The 24,792-nt window shown below is 37.6% G+C and overlaps 1 protein-coding gene across 1 annotated transcript in view; it reads left to right on the forward strand.

Moving 5' to 3' along the window:
* Positions 1–692: 692 nt before the first annotated feature.
* The window catches only part of LOC126978583 (uncharacterized), a 29,687-nt gene continuing 5,587 nt past the window's right edge, over positions 693–24,792 (forward strand). The window contains exons 1-10 of the mRNA XM_050827543.1: positions 693–839; positions 988–1,079; positions 2,149–2,244; positions 2,913–3,031; positions 3,737–3,905; positions 5,186–5,289; positions 6,171–6,270; positions 7,800–8,876; positions 17,106–17,184; positions 19,249–19,411. Coding sequence (XP_050683500.1) covers positions 1,010–1,079; positions 2,149–2,244; positions 2,913–3,031; positions 3,737–3,905; positions 5,186–5,289; positions 6,171–6,270; positions 7,800–8,876; positions 17,106–17,184; positions 19,249–19,411 — 1,977 coding nt within the window. The 5' untranslated portion in view covers positions 693–839; positions 988–1,009. The remainder of the gene's footprint in view (positions 840–987; positions 1,080–2,148; positions 2,245–2,912; positions 3,032–3,736; positions 3,906–5,185; positions 5,290–6,170; positions 6,271–7,799; positions 8,877–17,105; positions 17,185–19,248; positions 19,412–24,792) is intronic.

Here is a 24,792-nt window from a genome sequence, read left to right on the forward strand (position 1 = left end):
GCGGTGCTGTGCTGGCCAACTTCAGCTAGACTTTGAAACTGTGTAATAATTTCGGATCTCGATTCACTATTCCGGTCCGTTTGGTACGTGTCCTGTCACGGTCGCCAATTATGTACGTTACTCGTACACTGGAGTACTTATTTAAAATGATAATACCGAATAAATTGTAGAAACGGTTTAATGTAAGTACTCGTTAATTACAATCGAAGTTTGATATAAAGAATGATGCGAGCAACCTCCATTACGTGTCTATAAAAAATCAATGTTACAAATCCAACTACAACATTGTGGGTAATGTTAGAAAAATATTGACGCGTTGTGAAATACCGCCTTGCATGTTTTTAGACGCCTGAACACACCTTGATTTATGTATGTTTTCACAATTTTTAAAAAAAAAAACAAAACTATTCACTTCCAGCTAAGAAAGTAGCAACTTATTTTGAATTAAAAGCAATCGCTCACTTTGACATGTGTCAAAGTGAGCGATTTCGAATTCGCTATCCAGTTTAGGTTGAAATATTACCTCATAGTACGAATGAATGAACGGAGTAAAACAGTTTGCGATTCAATATCCGGCTTGATTTGACGTCAACCTATTTTATAGCTCTAATGACGTCGTGGTGTGAAATAGCAAAGCAGTTCATTTTAGGTCGCCAATTGAATCGCAATAACAGTTCATGGTAGGCCCGTAGGTCTCAGGTTGTGAAAACTACTACTCTGTGGTACAAAAGTGACCTTAGTGGTTAAATTCTCTTTGACCGGTGGTAACGACTAACGAAAATATTTTAAATATTGTTGAATAATGATAATAATTGATATGTTCATTCATCATTGCTGTTGTAAGTTTGCAACATAATTATTTGATATTTAGTAGTTTAGTACCAAATCATTTGAATTTTTCATTTTTATGTAAAGAAAATACTAGTTACAACACAAACGACGTTTATTGCTCTGTCTTCTCATTTATGTGAACATTTTATATTCAAGCAACTAAAGAAAAATCGGCAAAATGAGTTTTGGTTTTGGGCAGAGTAGTACTCCACCAACAAATGCCTTTGGAACAGCTACTCCAACTCAAGGTAAAACGGATAAATAATCTTAAATATTTGCCTTATAACTACAATCTTCCTAATTCAATATAGAAAGTAAACAGTTCGCATACTTTAATAACCTATAAGCGAGTTACAACTTAGAAGATATTGCACTGAGCCCAAAATATTTTAATCTATAGGGTCGATGGGTGGAGGAGACTTGAATTGGGGCCCAAAATGCTTACAATCTACTGGTATTATTATAACTAATATTCTGTACTACACTACTTATATCATTTGTAGTTGTATTTTTACAGTGAATTAAGAGATGATAACTAAATATTATGTAGTTAAAATAATAATTAAGCTTTATTGAAACTACAATTTAAATTACATTTATAGAGTGATATTAGTATACTTAATAAATGTAATATTATCAATATAAAATATTGTTGAATAACTATTGGTTGGAGGCGTCTTCCATTTCCTTCGATTTTTTTTAGATTAGTTATTTTCTGCCCACTTTCCTCTTGGCTTCAACATTATTTATATCTTCTCCTGATTTTGTATGTAAGTAATTAACTATTACTGTTTACAATTTGTATCCTCTAATTAAGTTTTAGTAATACTACAGGTAATAATATTGAATTACTACAATATTTTTTTCATAATGAATACAAATGTGTGTCAACCACCTGTCATCTAGTCTAGTCGCTAAAAATATGTATGTAAAGTAAAATATGTAATGTACGGTGTAAGATGACACAGAGTTATTTACAGTGCAGGTGATTAGTACATTTAAGGTATAAAAGTAATGATTTGATAGTAAATTTCACCAGTTAAGTAGCTAATTCATGTTGTGGCATGTGATCACCAAACTAGGGGGCCTGATTTTGTTTATGTGTGTGACACTCCTAAATACAAAAACTGATTCAAAATTTAATGAACAAGTGCAAATGCTACACACATCAAGGGGATCACCTGACTCTCTTATTACCACATCCTGTCATTACTCTGTCCAGTGGCTGAGTTGAGTTATTATTTGTATTTCTTACACATATTCTCTTATGGCCCAAATTGAAGTATAACCTAAAGTATATAAATGTGTTTCTTACAGATAACAAAGGTGGATTATTTGGAAATGCTTCAAGTACACCAGTCTTTGGTGGATTTGGATTTGGTGCCAAGACAACCACAACAACACCTGGTCTTTGTATGTATTTTAATCTTTATCCAATAAAGTTGTCATTTTATATTCCCACTCGATGTTGCTCGCGATAGTCTACATTAGGACTCTGTATGACATTTCACACATTCAAACCATGACATTTTTCTTACTTTTTAAACATTTAATTTTTGTAAAAGGATATATTAATTATTTTATTAATTTTCAAATGTTCATTATTATATTTCACACATAATATTATGTTACATACCAATTGTTATGCAATAACAGATTGAATAGAAATTTTATCCTATTATTAAAGACTTTTTTTTAATAATAATAGTTGATATTTTCCTTAAAATGTCATTTTATTAAATTTATAATACAGACATAATTTGTAACATACAATAAGTGTCCTACTTTATCATCCTTTTATACAATTAATATGAAATTAATGTTTGCATGTGAGGTAGTTTGATGGTTAGTGGTTCAAGGCATCACGGAAAAAAGCCTGTACAGAATACGGATTTGGGTGAAATATAAAATGCTGATCCCAGTATAGGCGAGTACCGAAACTACCGGTTCCTTTTACCATATAGAACATCGGATTATATCTGTCCTCATAGCTTGTGAGTGTTATGCTGTCAGCATGCTTATTATAGGACCATTAATATGAACTTCAATAATTTATTATTAATATGTATGATTTATTTCAGTTTCCACTGCCACAACAACTTCTTCAAGCATGTTTGGAGCAAAGCCACTCAATTTCAGTTTTTCATCGCCTCCCAACCAAACTGTTGGATCTCCTGTATTTGGTCAAACTGCAAGTCAGGTACATATAATATTTATAAAATAGCAAAACAAAAAAGTATGCATGTAGTCTGATTAAATATTATCATGCTCTCAAAACAGACGCTGGGTTAAGTTGTGCGAATGCAAATGCATTATATATAAATATATAGGCAAACTAAACAAATTATCCACAAGCAGCAAATTTTTTTTAAAGTGAAAGTAAATGGATAACTTCGATCAGTAGAATGTTTTAAATGCCTGGATGGAGCGAAGTCGAGAGAACTCAGAATAAGTGAACTGGCTTGAAAGGGTGGGTTTGAGTGGGATTGGCCAACAAAGTGATATACTTTCTTGGCCTCATCATGGCCAATGATTCTGGTTGTCTGATTTTTTTTATATTAGAGTGGGCAATTGGGCACAAGGCTCACGACGGGATCGCCCACGGACATCCGCAACAACAGGTGTCAAGAGATGTGTTGGGAGTATGCTCTTTTCTTGAAGGTCCGCAAGTCATGTTGGTTCGAGAAAACAGCAGCCATTGGTTCCACAAAGTGGCTGCGAGAGAACCCAAACATGATGATGATAATCCTTACTTATACATGTGAATGTAAATTTATTAATGTTTCATTCTTGAACACTTGTCATGAACACACATCAAGGGTAAAATACTACTAATATTCCAAGATAGATTACACATGTAGTATATAGATAAGAATGACCCACAGCTATGCTTGATATGTTTCAGAATGCTGCCCAGAATCTATCATTTGGAGCGGCTACAACTCAAGCTCAAAGTATGCCTACTTTTGGAACTCCTGCCACTGCTACATTTGGAACTCCTGCCACTGCTACATTCGGAACTTCTACCACAGCCACATTTGGAACTCTTGCCACTACTACCACGGCTTCACAAGGTATAATTTTAAAATCTTAAAATTTTTATTCTAATTTTCTAACCAGTCATTACAAATTAGAGAAATTCATGCCTCAAATATTTATAATTAACTAGTGAACCTGACAGATGCTGCATTATTATAGCAATCGCAATGACAGTAGAGTATTGTATATTTCATTAAATAGAGCGCAAAAAAGAAGAATATTGGGAGAGTTTCTTCCGCCCCTTCTTCTCTCTCAGAGCGCCATTTGTTTCCGAAGCGATGGTAGTGTCATACTAGAAAAGACATCAAAAAGAGTTCTACAGGAATCAATTTTGAGATAATAAATGCCTTTTATGCGTTTTATTTATCAAGACGTATCTATGTTGTGCATGCTGCATGATAAATAATGTTCTGATGTGTGAAAAATTTAAGAAAAATCAATTATTATATCACGTATCACGCATGTTGTGCATGATGCATGAGATGTTTTGATGTGCGAAAAAATAAATATTTTTTTTTATTTCGTCAATTGTCAAAATATATATTTTTATGGAAGAGAAGGACAAACGAGTAACACCAGAGAAATAACAGGAGTGTTGCCGACCTTATAGAGCGTCGATTAAAACGTATATAATACTAGCTGATCGGACAGACGTTGTTCATTATATAATAAATAAAATACTGTTTTTTGTGAATTTGTCAATAATATTTCATAACATCAAGAATTATTTCGTAAAATATGCTCCTGTTGTTATATTGGGATTGTTTCACAGCAGAACTGTGCAACCGTGCGTCAATAATTTGTCTCATAAAAAATATGCACATACAAAACAACTATTGGAAATAAAAATAATTATGGGTCCTGGGAAAGAGCGCTCTCACGCAACACGAGGTTTATCACTTTAAAAAAAACATAAATTACTATATTATGTGTCATCAATACTAATAGTTGGTCAATTCCTTTGTTCTGTCGCTGTACTGTAATACATACAACACTAAACACAGTATTGAAGTAGTGTAAATATTCTAGGGTTGTCAAAACATATATATTATTAAAAAAAAACCTACGACCGCGAGTGTGGATATAATAATATATTAATTGGCTGTGTAAGTTGTCATAAAACCTATGAATAACCCTAGTGATGTTATGGGCAAGCAAAGGCTATCAATGATTTTCCAAAAAATATGAGATATTGTTTAAATTTAATACACATACACGTAATGATAGAGAAATGTATTAATAATCTATGTGCAAATATCATAATAGTAATCTCTTGTTTTCTCTTTCTCCTATTATCTTAAAACTATATTTGCAGGTTTTGGTTCATCGGCAACAACATCCGGATTCGGGTTCGGAAAAGCAACAACTGGTGTTGGCTTTTCAACACCCGCTTCCGGTTTCTCAGCACTTCCAACTACTGTAAGTTATGATTACATGCTATGTTAATAAAACATTCATAAACTGACATTTTTTCCCTGTAGGATATATAAAAAATTAAAAAATATTACTAAATCCCAAGCTGAAACCAGGGTAAATTTAAAAAGGGGCCTTTTTATAATATAAGTACTCATAACTGGTCTTCGTATGATGAACAATAAGACTCCCGAACGCCTAATAAAAGGTCGTCAAAAATGTCCGAGCGGCATTGTATATACGTATACAGTAACTCGTACAGATAACATTAAAACATTCATTCAAATTAACACCTTATTTCGTGGCAGTAAAGTACAAAGTCTATTCTATACGCTCCTTAGAAGCTCAGCCGCTATTTATTTTAGCAATTGAAATGTAGTTATTTAGCAAAATAATTAAAAACGTCAAGTTAGTTACACAATTTAGTTGATTTAAAGGAGCACTCACCTTAAATACGTCACTCCATATTTTTAAGTTTGGCTATGTACTTATTAAAACAGTTTTTCACTGAACACTGTAATTGCGCGGCTTCGTATTCAAAGCGCGGTCAAGAAACAACTGAACGAAAACTCTGCCTAACAGACGCGTAGGCGGCGTCCGCTTCAGACAATTTTTGAGCGTGATTGTGAGTAGTTGTTTATTGTATGTCTGCTTAGAAAAATTGGTAAGCTGTTAGTGCAGCTTTAGATGTTTGCTATAGAAAAAAACTTACGTTACATTTCGACGTTACAGTTCTTAAGAAGTTTCTAGATTTTGCTGGTTCCTCTCGCACCTACAGTAGATAAATTTATTAGTTAGAGTTGAAAATCTAGCTTTCTTTTATTGTTTTGTTCCTTATTATGTTTTTTTTATATTTAATCTATTCATGTTATGTTCACGTTCTCCAGGCCACAACCACTGCAAGCCAACCTTCTAGCACAGGATTTGGTCAGAGTGCATTTGGCAGCAAAGGTTTTAGCTTTGGTGGGGCTGCTACAACAACTGCAGGTATTATATGCATATTTAAATAATTAAATTATATTATAGATGTAGGGCCTATTTCCAGCAAGTGAAACCCCTGTAGATTGGTAATGTGATATTAATGATTGAGTGATGTCAGCATCTTTTAATTTAAATTTACGTTGAATCAAGTCAGAAAGAAGCGTCGCAAATATGTCGGACTCAATGGTCTTACATCTTTGTGCCATTAGTGTCAAGATACGTGGCCCGTGGGGTTCAGAGGTGAGGAGAATGTACAAAGTACTATCTTCGCTCCTCAATAGGGTGGAAATAGTAGACTGGAAACCCGAGTGCTGGCAGCTATAGCGGTCAACGGATCAGTCTAGCTATCCAACGTGAAAATGCTGCCAATATTCTTTCTATGCTTCCCCCTAATAATAGTTTTAATATAATGTAATTATAGTATTGTAAATATAGTTATAGGTTTGTTTTGGTTGAATAAATTCATTTCTTTGAATCATTTAAGAAGTTTTTGTTTTTTTGTTCCATTTGACATATTATATTTAAATTTTCACTTTATGACTATGATTGGTATTGTTAATTCATTACTGTTTTTGATGTGGATTTTGCCTTAAAAATATGTTGGCAAAAAAGTGTATCATCAATAATTAAGTATAAATGTAACAAAACTAAATACATTCAGATAACACTCGTATATCATATTTTTTCATTATTGAATATCTTTGTAATCTTGATATTGTAACGTCAAATGTTCGCGAAAATTCGATGGGTACTTACCGGCCTAAAGGAACCTAGAATTCGGAAATGTTTTAGTTCGTTCAGTATCTGAGCAATGGTTGTATCTGTTATCATACGCCGCATATATATATATAATTATAAGCCACATAACTCAATTCATTTGGAAAATCATAAAAAATACCCCTGCCAACTGACTATAACTGATCGGCAATGATCAGTTATAGTATTATAAGCTTTCAATATCAGTGTCTTTGCTTGACGTAGATAGGTACTGTAAATAATATATGGATGACTTATTTTAATTATACGCCGGCAAACCCGCTGGGCACCACCATTAAATATTTGAAGGTAATGCTTTGTTCTATAAAGAGTTTTAATTTAACTAGTACCTCTGAGATTGCCTTTTGCAATTAGTTAGAAAGTTTTATATATAAGTAACACGCATGAAACAAACTGTGGCTTGTATAAGAGAGAGACTATAATATGCTTGACCCGCCGACGAGAAAACAACGAACTATCGACTGTTTTATCGATTAATAATCGTATGGTATATATAAATAATTATATAAACCGTTTGAGTAAAAGAGATACGTAAACTAATATTTCATCACGTACCTACATAACTCTCTCCACTAGTTTATCGCAGTGACAAGAGCTATCAAAGGTTTTACTCACAGTGGTAATAAATTATTTGCGGGATTATACTGGTGTTTTCCGAAATATGTTGGTAGTCCTCACACGCAACAACAAGTTGGCGTATTAATGTTTATATATCTGTATCTTTGACATGAGTTGTAAATTGTATAAATCTTTTCCAGCACCCTCGTTCGGTACCACGACGAGCCAAGCTCAGCCAACCCTTGGTGCTGGCTTTGGGTCAAGTACGACACAAAACCAACAAAGCACATTCAGTTTTAACCCAACACAAACTAGTTCAGGTCAATCTGGGGCAGGTTTTATGGGGCAAAGTCAACAAGCAAGTGCAAATCTAGGTCAAGCGCAACCACAAACTTCTCAACCAGGCATGTCATTTGGTTTTGGCCAAACAAACCAAACTAGTCAATCTGGACTTACCCTCGGCCAAACTTCACAGTCTGGGCTCACTTTAGGACAAACCTCGCAACCCAGTCTCACTTTGGGTCAATCTTCTCAACCAAATGTTACCTTAAGTCAAACTTCACAACCTGGTCTTACTTTGGGTCAAACCTCACAGGCTGGACTCACTTTCGGTCAAACTTCACAACCGGGCATTACTTTAGGCCAAACTTCCAAGCCTGGTCTTACTTTAACTCAAACTTCACAACCAGGTTTGACTTTGGGACAAACCTCGCAACCTGGATTAAATTTGGGCCAAACTTCACAAGCCGGTCCTACATTAGGACAAACCTCGCAATCCGGATTACCTTTAGGCCAAACTTCACAAGCAAGTCTCACATTAGGACAAACCTCTCAAGCTGGACTTACACTGGGTCAGACTTCACAAGCAGGTCTCACATTGGGTCAAACATCACAACCCAGTCTTACATTAAGTCAAACGTCACAACCAAGTCTTACGTTAGGTCAAACATCACAACCTGGACTTTCAGGTCAATCAAAGACAAGTCTTAGTTTTGGCGAAGCTCAGAGTACAACACAAACACAACCGACTTTGAGTTTCGGAGCAAAAAGTTTCACAACCCCGGCTTCGGTTGGACTAGCTTTAGGTACTTCTAGTGGGCTTACTTTGGGTACCACAACTTCTACTGGGCTTACTTTAGCCAGCACTTCGGCTGGGCTTAGCTTGGCGTCCACTTCGGCTGGAATTAGTTTGGCGACTACTTCTGCTGGACTTGGCCTGACCAGTACAACGGCATCTTCTGGATTTGGGTTTGGAAAAACAACTGCTGCTACTGTATGTAAGTTATAATTATTAAGATAATTCCTTATTTTAAAACATCACTTCAGTATTTTCATTTGATAATAATCAAGCGAGTACCATTTTTAAAGCAAATTTTGTCATTTTGTAACAAAAATGTATATAAAAATTAAAACTAAAAAATAGGTTACTTGTCCAGCAGCGAAAAAAAAGGGAGAAGACAGTCTCTTATAAGGTGGGGTGAGTATATATGGCAAAGCAGAAAAGACAGAGCAGGATAGCATTTACAGTCAAGAGTGGAGTAGATAAGGCCTTTGCCAATAGCTGTTGCAGACTGTAATTGAAGTCAGTAAATAATTTAATAAAGAGTACTAAAAGTACCAAGAGGAGTATGTAACACACATCAACATGAGGCGACAATGTCGGTTCTTCGCCTGAAACTGTTTGGTATCCAGAAGAAAGAAGACTGCCTTACAGCAAATCTCGGGAACAGGTTAAAAAAGGCCAATCTGTGAGGCCTGCGCTGCGAAAGAATACCTAAAATTATCATTTCTCAAACGAATTACTACATACAACTTTTTAAACAGGAAGCCGATCAGTCAGAAATAAGTGAACTAAAAATTTGTCCAGATGGGTCCAAAATGACAGTCGGAATTGGTGCTGGCATCTTCTCACAGGAACTGAACATACATATAGATACTTATTATTATTTATTAGTATCTATATGTATGTTCAGTTCCTGTGACAAGATGTCTATATTTAGACTTAAATATATCGTACCCGTAGTACAAGCTATGCTAGTTTGGGACAAGATGATGTGTGTAAGAGTGTATCAATGACTAGGACCATCCACTCTCGGCACGTTGCTCTTGATTCGACCCTCGCTTGCCATGAAGCCATCAATGTGTTGTGGGCTTATCGAATTCGTTTTAAAACTTTCACTTGTCGCTTTATAGTGTCCCCAACGCTCTTGTGATCTGCGGTGATCACAAACCATCAGGTCACTCATTTGTCCCCATTTCCATTAAATAAAAATCAAGTTTAAAAAATAAAAAGTTTTGAAAAATAAGGAGATTATTTGAATTACAGTATAATTTTCAATATTATCGTATATTTATTTATCTGTTCTTTAGTTCTGTTTCCCCAATTGACTTTATTATGTATAATATCTGAATTTTTAAATCTAATTTTACTAACAATTACATTTAATTCACACTCAATAACAAGAGGCAGGTGATCCGACCAAAACGTGTTGTATTGAATAGTTATATTACGCACCGATTGCAGCGCTGATAGACTAACAACACAGTGATCGAGCCACCTTGTACATCCGTGAGCATCACTTACAAAGGTGTAGGTGTCCGAGTCAGTACCTAATCTATAAATGTTGTTACACGATTACATTATTTACACCCATTGTTGATTCGCGCACAAATTCTCTAATTCTTTCCCAAAGTGTTCCCCGGGTGAGCATTAAAATCCCCCAGAACATAAATAGCTTCAACATAGCTACTTTCAACTACAGCACATCTCGGTAAAGCACTGTGTAAACTCTGGCAAATTGTCAGTGGAGTCCGTCGGCATATATACATTAAAAAGGAAAACTCACTATCTCGTAATAACACCTTTATCGCACAGACTCGCGGATTATTACATTCAATAACGCATACATTTGTGTATTTCGTTTTACGCCACAATATAGCCACTCCGCCGTAGGGACGGCCCCTCAGCACCCCCACCGAGGTGTCCACAGCCGAAGTGCCTGTATATGCAAAATCTTTATCGATGGTACCGAGAAGTGGGAGATCCTCAGGAAGTAGCCATGTCTCTTGTAGTGCTACAATATCGGCGGTCTTACATAAGCCCCGTACACACTCAAGGGATATTTTAACTGACTTGCAGTTAAAACTAATAAAAATAGTTTTTGAATTTCGATGTAGCTGATAGTCCATTAGGTGTTTTTAGTCGTGACTCCATTCTTATTCTCATTTCTTACCCCCCTGTTTATATAAACAAACCGACGGAAGGAAACCCCTTCAGGCCATAGATTATCATCTAAAAACATAGCTATGTTTTGCTTAGGCACAAGTACTTTAAATGCATTGTAATCCCTCTGTTTCTGCATATTTATTTTCTTAAGAACCACTTTTGTGTGAGTTTTCGACATAATGTACTGTGTGATGTCACTACTTGTAGTTAGTTTATCCACATTGGTTATAAAAAGTGGTACTTTAATATCTGCTGCCCGAAATTTATTATTCGGTTCCAACGCTGCCTTGCCCCTACTTCCAGAGAAACGATATTTAGTTTTTCTTCGCTGCATTATTGTCCATTCATTATTATCCTGGCTATTTTGTGTATGATTGCCGCCCTGTACCTGCATTGTATTTCTATGTTCAGGTGTAGCTATAGGCGTACACATCTGCCCCACAAAGTGCCCCGCTAGCGGCGTAGCTGCGGTCGTATCTGTATGTCGTATAGATTGTGTGATATTACGATGTTTATTACAAGTGATGCGAGCGGAAACTGGTTCTGTAATCGGTACATATACAGGCATAGGTACATATACAGGCATATTGCAATTTCTTATCCATTTGAAAACATTTATAGACACGTCACCAGTTTTGTCATATTCTGACAGTATAAATTATAAAGAAAATTATTTGTTTTATGAATTAAGTCCTTTCTTAAATTTAATATTAAATATTTTTTGTGCTAAATACACAAATTGCTTTTGATATACACTTCCCACGTATAAATTATATAATTATTGTTCATAAGAAATTATTTTTAGACATCAGTCCGAAAAACTGACACTTCTCCATTTTTTGAGTGATTTGTTTTTTTGTGAATTTTTACATGGTTTGGCTGATATCTACAATCAATTCTATTTTATGGATCTGATATTTAAATACATTTTCTAGTTTTGGCATCTCCATTAATCCAGAACAGTTTGGTAATCTCTTTTTTATATCTATGTATGAAATGACGTCTTGCTATTTGTATCTATGTAATATTTACCACAGATTAAGAGTGGACCTAAGTATATTCATAACTTTTATTTTACTTATCTGTTGTTCATATAATAAAATAAGCCCGCTGAATTTCTTGCGCCCATTCTTCTCAGATCTGAGGGGTAAATTTTCGAATGGGTGGTGGTTTTTGGCTTTCAATTAGTGCTTTTAAATCCTATTATGAATAAATATTTGAATTTGTATGAATTATACACTGGCCTGCAAAAGTAAGTATCACACTTTTCAAATTATTTTTTTTTCTTAACTATAGAAGGTAGAGATTTAAGATTAAAAACGTTTTGTTGCAAATTTTACAGGCTTTAATTCTTAGAAACTAAAATTATACATTAGTAACATTTTTAACTTAAAAAAGATAATACAATGAAAATAGACATTTTTAGTTTAGTGTAAAAAAATTCAACTAAAATGTATAACGTGTTATTTAATTTTTAATAACTGGTATTGCCTTGTTATTGCCATTACAAGGTCTCCTCAGATGGTGTCCAGTCTCTTCGTACCTTCTGGACCGTTCATACCGTCACGCCCACCATACTTGCAGTGCGACGCATACTGATGCCTAGTTCCAGAAAAGCCATGATCCTTGCACATTCTTCAACTGAAAGAGGCATGATAAATAAATATTATGTGCTTTTTTGCATAAATTTTTAAAACAAGACCCATCGTTCTTGAAAAAAATTTAAAACAGAAAGAAAAATGTGAATGGTAAAATTGTAATTCGGAAACGTCCACTTTGAAAAAGGAATGGTTTTGTTTTTGAAGTTTTTTTTCAACCAATTCTTAAAAGAAGGTTACCGACTATAAAGTTTTTATGTACAAAATTAAATTCTCTTTGGAGTCCTTTTTATTTCGAAAGTATATATTATGAACTTAAAACGTTATCCCAATTTTAAAAGTGTGATACTTACTTTTGAAGGCCAGTGTAGATGAACAGTTTTTAAGTAATGTCGCTTTAAACATATTTATTTTCATAATATCAAACATAAAATCACTAACGTGAGTATTTAACATGATATACTCATATCTAATCTGACCATTAGGACGTAATAGAATCTTAACAATACTTTAATATGTATTAGTTAAAAAATACTTGTTTACGGACGCTTGTATTGGGTAGTGAGTTGTAGTAATGCCCTGTGCTGCCTCGGGGCGTAAAAAGAATAGGGTAGTCCCAGGTCCAAGGGTGTCGTAAGAGGCGACTACGGGCTTTTTGAAAGTGGGAGAGTCACGCTGCTGCCTTATGACGTCAGCACAATCGGGCCAGACTCGTCCGGGTTACTTACCACACTCGCACAGAATACCGGCGTGAAGTAGCGGCCTAGTGCCGCTATGTTTCGCATAGGTTAGTGACGAGGACCGGAGGCCATTCCCCCCCGTCCTTTCCCCCCCCCCCCCCCCCCCCCCCCCCCCAACAAAATATGAGAGCGGTCCTAAAAAATAAATTACCCCAGGAGGGTACCGGCTCTTGTAGAGCCGGAGAATCCCTCCCCGAGCATTCGCGCTCGGGCTGCCCCTCGTATTCTGGGGAGGGCACAGTACCGCGTATGTCACAGGACAAACAGGGCAGCAACACCACGGCACCCCGCTCCACGCTTAATGTGGACTTTTGTAACATCCGGGGAATTCACTCCAACTTAAACGTCGTCCACCACCACCTTGAGACGGCGCAGCCGGCCTTGTGTTTCCTTACGGAGACGCAGATATCTCGACCTAGCGATACGTCATATTTAACGTACCCCGGGTACAAAATTGAGCATAATTTCATGCCTCATGCCGGGGTATGTGTGTACGTTAGGGAGGATATCTGCTGTCGCCGTCTCGGCAATTTTGAGGGTAGGGGCCTGTCTACTCTCTGGCTCCGCGTAGATTTAGAGGACCGCGTCCGCATCTATGCGTGTGTCTACAGGTCCCATAGTGGTAACGCAGAAACGGATCACCTCATGGGCTGCGTTCAAGCGGCATTTGATGACGTGCTTGCTCAGATCCCCTCCGCTGAAATCGTAGTCTTGGGTGATTTCAACGGGCACAATGCCGAATGGCTTGGATCACGTACCACAGACTACGCAGGGCGATCTGTGCATAATTTTGCATTGGCGTATGGTCTGTCCCAATTGGTTGAGTCGCCGACGCGGCTCCCGGATGTGGATAGCCACATGCCGTCCTTATTAGATCTTCTGCTGACTACACATCCCGATGGTTACCAGGTCTCTGTCGACGCCCCTCTCGGAACGTCCGACCATTGCCTGGTCAGGAGGGTAGTGCCTATCCGACGCCAACGTCGCAGACCACCAGCGACCCGCCGCGTTTGGCACTACAAGTCAGCAGATTGGGATAGGATGCGTTCCTTTTTTGCATCCTACCCTTGGGGCAGGGTTTGTTTCCTTTCAGATGATCCTAGTGCCTGCGCCGTTGCAGTAGCCGATGTGATACTGCAGGGCATGGATATTTTTATACCAAGCTCTGTAGTACCGATCGGTGGCAGATCACAGCCCTGGTTCGATGCGTCAGTTAAGGCAGCATCTGACTGCAAAAAACAGGCGTATCGAACTTGGGTTGCGGCGCTGGGCTCAAAGGATCCGAACTGCAAAGTTCTGAAGAGGAAATATAACCGTGCCTCCAGATTTTTTAAGCGGCAAATCGCCCGTGCGAAATCGAAGCACGTCGTCAAAATTGGCGAGCAGCTTTCCAGTTACCCGACCGGAACACGCAAGTTCTGGTCGTTGTCGAAAGCTGCTCTTGGTAACTTCAACCAGCCGTCCATGCCGCCGTTGCACATGAGGAATGACACCCTGGCCCATACGGCAAAAGAGAAAGCCGATCTCCTGTGCACTCTTTTTTCCTCCAACTCGACTCTTGACGACAACGGAAAAACACCGCCGACCATCCCACGGTGTCAGAGCTCCATGCCTGAAGTACAGTTCCGACAGAAAACTGTTAGGCGAGCTCTGTTTTCGTTGGACGTCAGGAAGTCGAGCGGGCCGGATGGCATTTCTCCAATCGTGCTTAGAACGTGTGCCCCTGAGTTGACGCCGGTGCTAAGGCGTTTATTCCGGCACTCTTATTCAAAAGGCGTAGTCCCTGATTCATGGAAGTCAGCCCTTGTCCATCCGATCCCAAAAAAAGGAGACAGTTCGGATCCGGCAAACTACAGGCCTATTGCTATTACCTCCCTACTCTCCAAAATTATGGAGAGCATAATTAACCGCCAGCTCTTGGTATACCTTGAGGGTCACCAGTTGATCAACGACCGGCAGTACGGCTTTCGCCATGGTCGGTCGACTGGCGATCTTCTGGTATACCTAACACACAGATGGGCGGCGGCTATTGAAAGCAAGGGGGAAGGCCTGGCAGTTGGTCTGGATATAGCGAAGGCCTTTGATCGTGTATGGCACAAGGCGCCCCTCGCAAAACTTCCATCATTTGGGCTTCCCGAGAGCTAATGCAAGTGGACCTCCAGCTTCCTCACTGGGCGCAGCATACAGGTCGTTATCGACGGTTATTGCTCGAATCCCAAGCCCGTGAACGCTGGAGTGCCCCAAGGCTGTGTGCTATCTCCCACGCTGTTTCTTCTGCATATCAATGATATGTTGGACACCGCCAACATGCATTGCTATGCAGACGACAGCACTGGTGATGCCGTATACACGGGCCATGCAGGTCTCTCTCGGGAAAACGTCGACCAGTGCCGGGTGAAACTTGTGTCTTCTATCGAGTCCTCTCTCGAGAAGGTCGCGGAATGGGGTAAGTTGAACCTTGTCCAATTTAACCCCCAGAAGACTCAAGTTTGCGCGTTTACCACTAAAAAAAACCCCATTTGCCGTATCACCGCTCTTCGGGAACACTTCCCTTAAAGCCTCGCCTAGTATCGGAATACTGGGTCTCGAAATCTCGAGCAATTGCCAATTCCGTGGCCATCTGGAGGGCAAAGCCAATATGGCTTCAAAGAAACTGGGCGTCATAAATAGAGCACGGCAATACTTCAAGCCGGCCCACATTCTAGCGCTCTACAAAGCGCAGGTCCGGCCTCACATGGAGTATTGCTGTCATCTCTGGTCTGGCGCACCCCAGTATCAGCTCGATCCATTTGACCGCGTGCAACGCAGAGCAGCTCGAATTGTCGGGGACCCAGTACTCTGTGAACGGCTGGATCACTTGGCGTTGCGTAGAGACGTCGCTTCATTGTGTGTCTTCTACCGCATTTATCACGGGGAGTGTTCCGAAGAGCTGTTCAATCTGATTCCTGCCGCCGAATTTCACCTTCGCACGACACGCCACAAGTTACGATATCATCCCCACCATCTGGATGTGTGGCGGTCCTCCACAGTGCGGTTTTCAAGGAGCTTTCTTCCTCGTACCACGAAGCTGTGGAATGAGCTTCCTTGTGCGGTGTTTCCGGGACGATACGACATGGGTACCTTCAAGAAAAGCGCGTACACCTTCCTTAAAGGCCGGCAACGCTCTTGTGATTCCTCTGGTGTTGCAGGAGAGTGTGGGCGGCGGTGATCACTTAACACCAGGTGAGATTATTTCGTAATTTCATTACATATAATTATAAATTAATGTTTTGTTTAACATCCACACGAAGGTCTAAAGCTTACTCATTTTTTTCTTGAAGACTCGGCAATAAATAATAATAATTCTATCCGAAATCAGTACCTTTGGTTTAATAGTCTATCTATCTATTAATTTCCCGTCTGTTTCCATAGGAAATTTAGTCAATTACTTACTTGTTCTAGAGATTACTTACGCGACTCGACGTCGGCGTTTAGAGCAGACCATGTCTTCTAAAACTGACCGTAATTTGTAGTAGAAGGAGTTCAGATCTGGGTTAGTCATATTTGGGCTGAAGTCTCACTATTTTAAACAATTTGTTATTTTTAAAAGTGATTACCCTCATGTGTGGGATTAATTATTATAGGTGTAAATTAAATTTATGAACGGTACGTTGAGGAGAGGTTATCAACTGTAAAGTAGATCCTGTCGATGGAGCCACACCTTGAGAGTTGAACAAGATAGACCAACATTTACGACCCATACTTACTCGAGCGGTTGGTTCAGTTGAAAAGGGCACTCGGACGGAACTCGAGAGGTCGCGAGTTCTAGTCTCGCATCGTTCATAAGTTTTGCCTACAAATATAATTTCTCTCAATTTTAGTACCACTAGGTACTTATCTATGATTTTGTACTTACAATGAAACACCTTAAACAGTCCAAAGAGTTAATCATATTTTTTTCAGCTTCAACCGCCACCTCGGGTATCACTACACTAGGAAAAACTTCAACCACAGCAATGACTACATTGGCCAAAACAACCACGTAAGGGAATTTTATGTTAACTTTCGATGCACGATTTCATAAATACAAATCCTTTGGAATTCGTATCATATAATATAGGATACATAGAAATCTTTCATTCACCTTTATTTATTTAGGCTTACTTACTAGAAACATAGTTTTACTTTTAGTAAATCAATCCGTTCCCATGTAACTCCTAAACTACCCATTGTTCTTGACAAAAACATTTTAAGTATGTCTTACAGTGTAACATTATTCAGTTATACCTAGCCCAAACTTTGTCTGTTATAAATAAAAAGGCGTTTCTAGATATGTAGTTACGGTATAAAATACTTTTAATTTCAACAGTAAATTCGAAAAAAGCTTATTTATCTAAATATTAAAATATTAGCTATCAAATTATTTACAACAGTGTTAAATTTTGAAGTTTTATGCGATAACTAGAAAATTCTATAATAAAAAAAGCACACCTTCCGCTTTTAGATCAGGGAGTGTACCTACATCATCATCATCATCAGCCGGAAGACGTCCACTGCTGGACAAAGGCCTCCCCCAAATATTTCAACTATGAATCGGTCATGCGCTGCTCTCATCCAACGTATTCCGGCGATCTTGACCAGATCGCCGGTCCTTCCGTCTTGTGGGGGGCCTACCAACACTGCGTCTTCTGGTACGTGGTCGCCATTCGAGGACTTTACTGCCCCAACGGCCATCTGTCCGTCGAACTATGTGCCCTACCGATTAAGTGGTGTACATTTCCTACAAAGTCGTGAATAGCTTAGAGTCAGGGCTGGCTCGCTTCTTATACTTACATATTTAAAAAGTGTATTGCAGAGAGGTTTCACAAAATGATTTCAAACGTTGTTATTATTATTACAGCTGCTCATGATATTATAATATATCGGAAGCCGATATTTCGATCCAATGGCACGATCAAAATGATGGCGTCATAATCTCAAAGTGACAACTGACCAGTACTTGAACGCACTACTTTTAGGCAGCGCTTGATTTTACTCCTCTTAATACATAAATATCCAATTGCCCTCGGGACCATAACTTTTTTTATTTATTTATCGATACACATATTTTTCAAAATGTGAACAAATAACATACATTATAAAAACCGCAGAGGTTTGAACTCAAAATTGATTCTAAAGGACTAAATTTGAATAATAAAAAATAATACTCTCTCATACTTAGATTTTTTATAATAGGGTGCATAATAAGTGGTGATAATAGGTGGATGTCAAATAAGACTGTATTAAAATTATCGTTAGCTCGTTATCAATATTGTTAAATCTCTAACTGAGTAGCTAGCTGTCAGGATTATTAAAATATTTAAGAACAATAATGCGTTTATGTTTGAATTAAAGTAGGCAAAAGGCAGAACACATGGAGTAGAATTTTATTTGTCTTTTTAATTAGAAAAACATTTTCTATTTATGGTTTTGAAATAAAATAAATACCTACGCATAAAGTAATAGTCACTGATAGTAAGATTACGTTTTCAGTTCGGCTATCGCTTTTGTACTCTAAAACAGCACAGTACGTCATTATTTTACGATGCTTTTTATTCGATGGCTGTCAGTACACGGACTGATGTATGCGGAGCTCGTACTATGAATAAAACATTTGCGGAACTACGCAAAACTAGGGGTTAGCGCGCCCCACCTATATGCAGATTCAAATATTTTTATTCAAAATAGGATATGACATCACTTATTGAAAGTCAAAAAAACTACCACCCATTCCAAAATGAATGCCTCAGGCCTGAGATTGGGCGGAACAATATCAGCGAGCTTTTTTTTCATCAAAAAATATGTTTACAAAGTAATATTGTACAATTAAATATCATTATTTAAAAGACTGAGGGCGGTCGCTCCATTCCCAATCTGTGGTAAAGGCATTTATGTTATAGTAACCTTTACCACACAAACGTTTTTTAACAATTCTTTTGAATAACGTAATACTTTTGTTTTAAACATTTTCTGGGATCTTGTTGTAAAAGCACATACATCGCACCACAAAATATTATGTCTAAACTTATGTCAGAACTAAACTAAATTGTGATGACGTCATTTCCAGCACGCTATCCGCCCCTCAGGCGATCACCTCGATAACTTTCGCCCAATTGGAGGAGAGCATCAACAAGTGGACCATCGAGCTCGAGGAACAAGAGAAGACGTTCATCAACCAGGCCACACAGATCAACGCGTGGGACAGACTGCTCATTGCAAACGGGGAGAAGGTATGAGTCGAGTCGAAAGACAAAATATTGGCGCCGTTTATCATTCTTTCTCACTCACATTTATTTCATTCAGGGGTAATAAAACAAACTCCAGTTTAACAAGGCTCAAGTGTCCTTCCCACCAACCGTTGACAAATTATTGGAGGGATTATATTATAATACCCACACATTTATTTACAAATTTAATTATAATACTAGTGGGAGGCTCTTTTGCACAAGATGCCGGCTAGATTATGGGTACCTATTTCTGCCGTGAAGCAGTAATGTTTAAACATTATTGTGTTTCGGTCTGAAGGGCGCCATAGCTAGTGAAATTACTGGGCAAATGAGACTTAACATCTTGTCTCAAGGTGACGTGCGCATTTGTAGTCCCACTCAGAATTTTTGGGTTTTTCAAGAATCCTGATTGTAATGGGCAAGGCATATCATTTACCATCAACTGAACGTCCTGCTCGTCTCGTCCCTTATTTTCATAAAAATAAATAAAGTAATGTCGAAACGTCACCTCTCACTATGTAACTATAATTTGTATTCTAATATCCAACAGACCCTACTTTTATCTATATATATACAGAATGTCCCAAAGTTATGGGACATGAAGGGAAAGTACCTTAAATATCGAAGATAGGCTATTTTACTGAAAGAAAACTTTGTTATTTTTAAAAGTTAATACTTCTGCATTCAAAGATTTTCTAAAAATTTCGATACGTGAAAGATATGCTATACAAAAAACGATACGATAACGTGGGCGAGTTACAAACAGAATTGTGCCATATCATATCGAGTATTCACCATAAAATGATAAGAAAATCAACAGGCAGCGGACTCAGATTGGCGATTTGCGTAAGACACTCTTGGCTTACATTTTGGATCACATTTTGAGCATTTAATTTATTTACAAAAAAATACCCACTTAATTGACTACTTTCTTTTAAAATACTATGTTACTTAAGAAGAGTTATTAAAATTTGGCCATTCTTTCGATTGGCATCATAAGAGTAGGGGTGTTTTTTTTACATTTAAGTCGGTTCGATTTTCAGACGAGGCAAGTAATTTTTAGAAAATCTTTGAATGCAGAATTACTAACTTTTAAAAATAACATAAAGTCTTCTTTCAGTAAAATAGCCTATCTTCGATATTTAAGGTACTTTCCCTTCATGTCCCATAACTTTGGGACACCTGTATATGTGTATATATATATGTATAATGACAATGGTCTTTGTTTGAGGGTCAATCACCTTTAAAACAATGATCGTATCGACATTTATTTACTTATTTCTAACAGACCCTACTGTTATCTATACAACGTGAATCAAAAAGGGTATGCTATGCTTTGAACCCGACATTCCTTAGGTCATCTCTAATGACTATATGAAGTCAGAAATGAATTAGCGTTATATTTAAAGTCCACAATTTTCGCAAAAACTATGCATCCCGCAGCCCTTATCAGCTGTTTGTCTATCTTTGACCTAAAACAGATGAATAACGTAGATGTGACATAATATCAGATATTAGTAAAATGCCTACTGCTCATTGCACCTGTGAGGAAAATTATAATCTCATTTTGCCATGAAGACGAAGTTATTTTGTATGTGCATTTTCTTTAGCTGACATTGAAAATCATTCTAAATTTGTATTTACTTTAATTACCAATAAAGATCGGTAATACTAATCCAATTATGAAACTCTGTAATGCATACTTTTAGGTTAAAAAGTTCGGCCTATCGGCATTTTTACTCTTTGAATTGTGTGAATGTGAATATCATGATTCAAATATTTACTGCTCTGTGATTGGAGAATGTTTATGTGTTTGTAAAATCAAAGGGATTGCCGATTGTAAAGGAACCTACACACCGGACCATTTTTAATTCAAGATATTTATGTTCTGTTGGAAATTAAATGAGTTCTCATTTTTTATAAGTTATTACCTAAGCACTTTAATGTAGGATTATTTGAATGATTGATGTCTCAAGGTGCGCACGCGTTTTTGGGTTTTTCTTAACTCTTGATCGGCACTGCATTGTAATGGGCAGGCCGTATCAATTACCATTCGCTGAATGTCCAGCTCGTCTTGTCCCTTCTTAACACAAAAAAATGTATTATCCAATAAAGATAATTCTAATAGGCTCCTATTAAGAAATTGTTCTTCACGGATAACTTTAGTCAAAAATAGATGTCTTTGACTATTCTCGTATTAATAATAGATGGGTAGGTATTCCATTCCCGGGCCGGGCATTTGCAAAGCATTGGGGTTTTAGTAAGAAATTTCTGAGTAGCAGACCAGAGTTTAGAAATGTGGAGGCTTGCCTCTATACATACATACATACATACATAAAATCACGCCTCTTTCCCGTAGGGGTAGGCAGAGACCACTTCTTTCCACTTGCTACGATCCTTACATACTTCTTTCGCTTCGTCCACTTTCATTATTCCTTTCATACATGCTCTCCGGTTTGGGGTACTCTTGACCTGGCCTTTTTTCAAGACGTGATCAGACAAGATTTGATCTTGAAACGTCCGCCTAGGTCTACCCCTTCCAACACTTTCATTCACACTGGCCTTATACACTTTCTTCGTCAATCGTTCTTCATTCATTCTCTCGACATGTCCAAACCATCTCAGCATACCTTTCTCAATTTTGTCACAGCATCTTCTTTCAGACCACAACGTTTTCTTATCTCACTATTTCTTATCCTGTCACTCAGTGTAACTCCTATCATACTTCTCAACGCTCTCATCTCAACTGCATTTATTCTGCTTTCATGTTTCTTCTGCCATACCCAACTTTCACTTCCGTACATGAGTGTTGGAACCAACACCCCCTCATGCACAGCCCTTATTATGTAAGTTAATATGAACCTTGTCCAATTTAACTCCCAGAAGACTCAAGTTTGCGCGTATACCACAAATAAAACCCCATTTGTCGTATCACCGCTCTTTGACAACACTTCCTTTACGTCCTCGCCTAGTAACGGAATTCTGGGTCTCGAAATCTTGAGTGATTGTCAATTTCTAGGCCACCTGGAGAGCAAAGCCAAATAGGCTGTCATCTCTGGTCTGACGCACCCCAGTATCAGCTCGATCCATTTGACCGCGCGCAACGCAGAGCAGCTCTAATTGTCGGGGACCCAGTGGTCTGTGAACGGCTGGATCACTTGGTGTCGCGTAGAGACATCGCCTCATTGTGTGTCTTCTACCGCATTTATCATGGGGAGTGTTCCGAAGAGCTGTTTCACCTGATTCCTGACGCCGAATTCGGTCCTCCACAGTGCGGTTTTCAAGGAGCTTTCTTATGAATGAACTTTCTTGTGCGGTGTTTCCGGGATGATACGACATGGGTACCTTCAATAAAAGCGCATACACCTTCCTTAACGGCCGGCAACGCTCCTGTGATTCCTCTGGTGTTGCAAGAGTATGTGAGCGGCGGTGATCACTTAACACCATGTGACCCGTACGTTCGTTTGTCTTCTCTTTCCATAAAAAATAAAAGCCACGTGTTATTTCGGCGAGTGTGCATACTCCTTAATCATAATACCTAATTCAATGGACATTTTATTTAATATTTTTTATACTTTAGTTGTGTTCCGACATTCATGTTTGTTAGATCGTCGCGTTGGACTTTTGGATTGCAGTATTTTCGTATGATAATCATGGCAGATTATGGGAATAATGAATATTACGACATGATATTGTGTGTTGGTGCGGTGACAAATAACAATCTGGTCGCAGCTCGCGAATTGTACCACCGTCGGTACCGGAATAGGAGGCTTCCCTCATACGCCTGTTTCCGAAGATTGGTGCATGATTGAACCCTTCCTTTAGTGGTGTTGCTGCAAAACCTACGTACCTCCTTATTACTGTATCATGTGTGATGTACCTGGGCTGTTTTAAATGTACTAGTGATGAAATAACTAGGTATCTACTTAGATACCTAACTACCTAAAACATAATCAACGTGACGTTATGTGGTGTTTTCTGTGTATTTATTGTGAAACTCAAGGAGTGTTAAAAAGCTGCGCAGCAAGATTGGTATGTACTATTATTATCGAATACCTAATGTTTAAGTCCGTAGGTAGGTTACCTAATTTTGTTTACAAACAACGGCTCCACCCATATTAAATGGCGGTCTCTTTAAAAGTTAGTTATCTGAGAAAAGAAATTTACAAATAATATTTTTATTTTGTAGGGGCTTTTTTTATTCTTATTTATTTTATTTATTCAAATTCAAACATCAATTATATAATGTAGCATTGAAGGTATGTTATACCCTTTTTGATTCACGTTGTATATATACATATATATGTATAATGACAATGGTCTTTGTTTGAGGGTCAATCACGTTTAAAACAATGATCGTATCGACATTTATTTACTTATTTCTAAAAGACCCTACTGTTATCTATATATACTAGCTGACCCCGGCAAACGTTAAAAAAACAAACAAACATATAAGTTGTATTGATCTTTTCCTTGCTAGTTGATAAGAGATGTCGCTAGTTGTATTCATTAGTAACAATCACACTTCTTTTATATTTTGTATATCACACTATAGTTTTATAAATTATAGCCTATTTGTTATTCTGGTGTGTAAGCTATATTATTGTAAAGTTAATCTAAATCTATTCAGTAGATTTTGCGTTAAAGAAGTTCAAACATACATCCAGACATACAAACTTTCACATTTATAATATTAGTAGGATGTGTATATATATATATCTATATATATATATATGTATGTATAATGACAATGGTCTTTGTTTGAGGGTCAATCACGTTTAAAACAATGATCGTATCGACATGAAACTACCACCATTCGATGCGAAATTTATCCTAGATGGCTTCTTTTCGAATTCCAACGTTTTCTTTTAAAATTTGCTGCAAAGCGAGTGGGAACGGCTGGTTATATTGTATTGCTATTGCTATAAATTAATCATAATCCAGTTCCATGCTGTCGGATCACTTAGATATTCAGCTGTGGAGTAGTAGAATTTAGTCAGAGCCATATTTAATAAAACATTTTAATTTATTAATAGATAATGCCTGAACAGTGGCTGAGACTATAAAGTGTATCCAAAAAGCTAAAATGTATCTTATGAAGCCTACTAGAATTAGCTACAATCAATCCCTTATTTCTAGTGTTATAATAATGAAAATCACTATTAAGAGCAAAAAGGTGACGATTTTTGTGAACATATACTAAATTTTCATAAATATACTGACAATGAAAATTGTCAATGTTGAGACTTATAGATCATATATCCTTTGAATTTCTTTGTAGGGGCTGTTACTCGATGTTATTATTATTTTACTGTTAGATTGTCGAATAAACATGCATATAAATGCTCAAATCTTAAAGACAAGTACTTGGTGGTAGCCGAACC

Source organism: Leptidea sinapis, chromosome 3 (genome assembly GCF_905404315.1).
Source record: "Leptidea sinapis chromosome 3, ilLepSina1.1, whole genome shotgun sequence".
NCBI lineage: Eukaryota > Metazoa > Arthropoda > Insecta > Lepidoptera > Pieridae > Leptidea > Leptidea sinapis.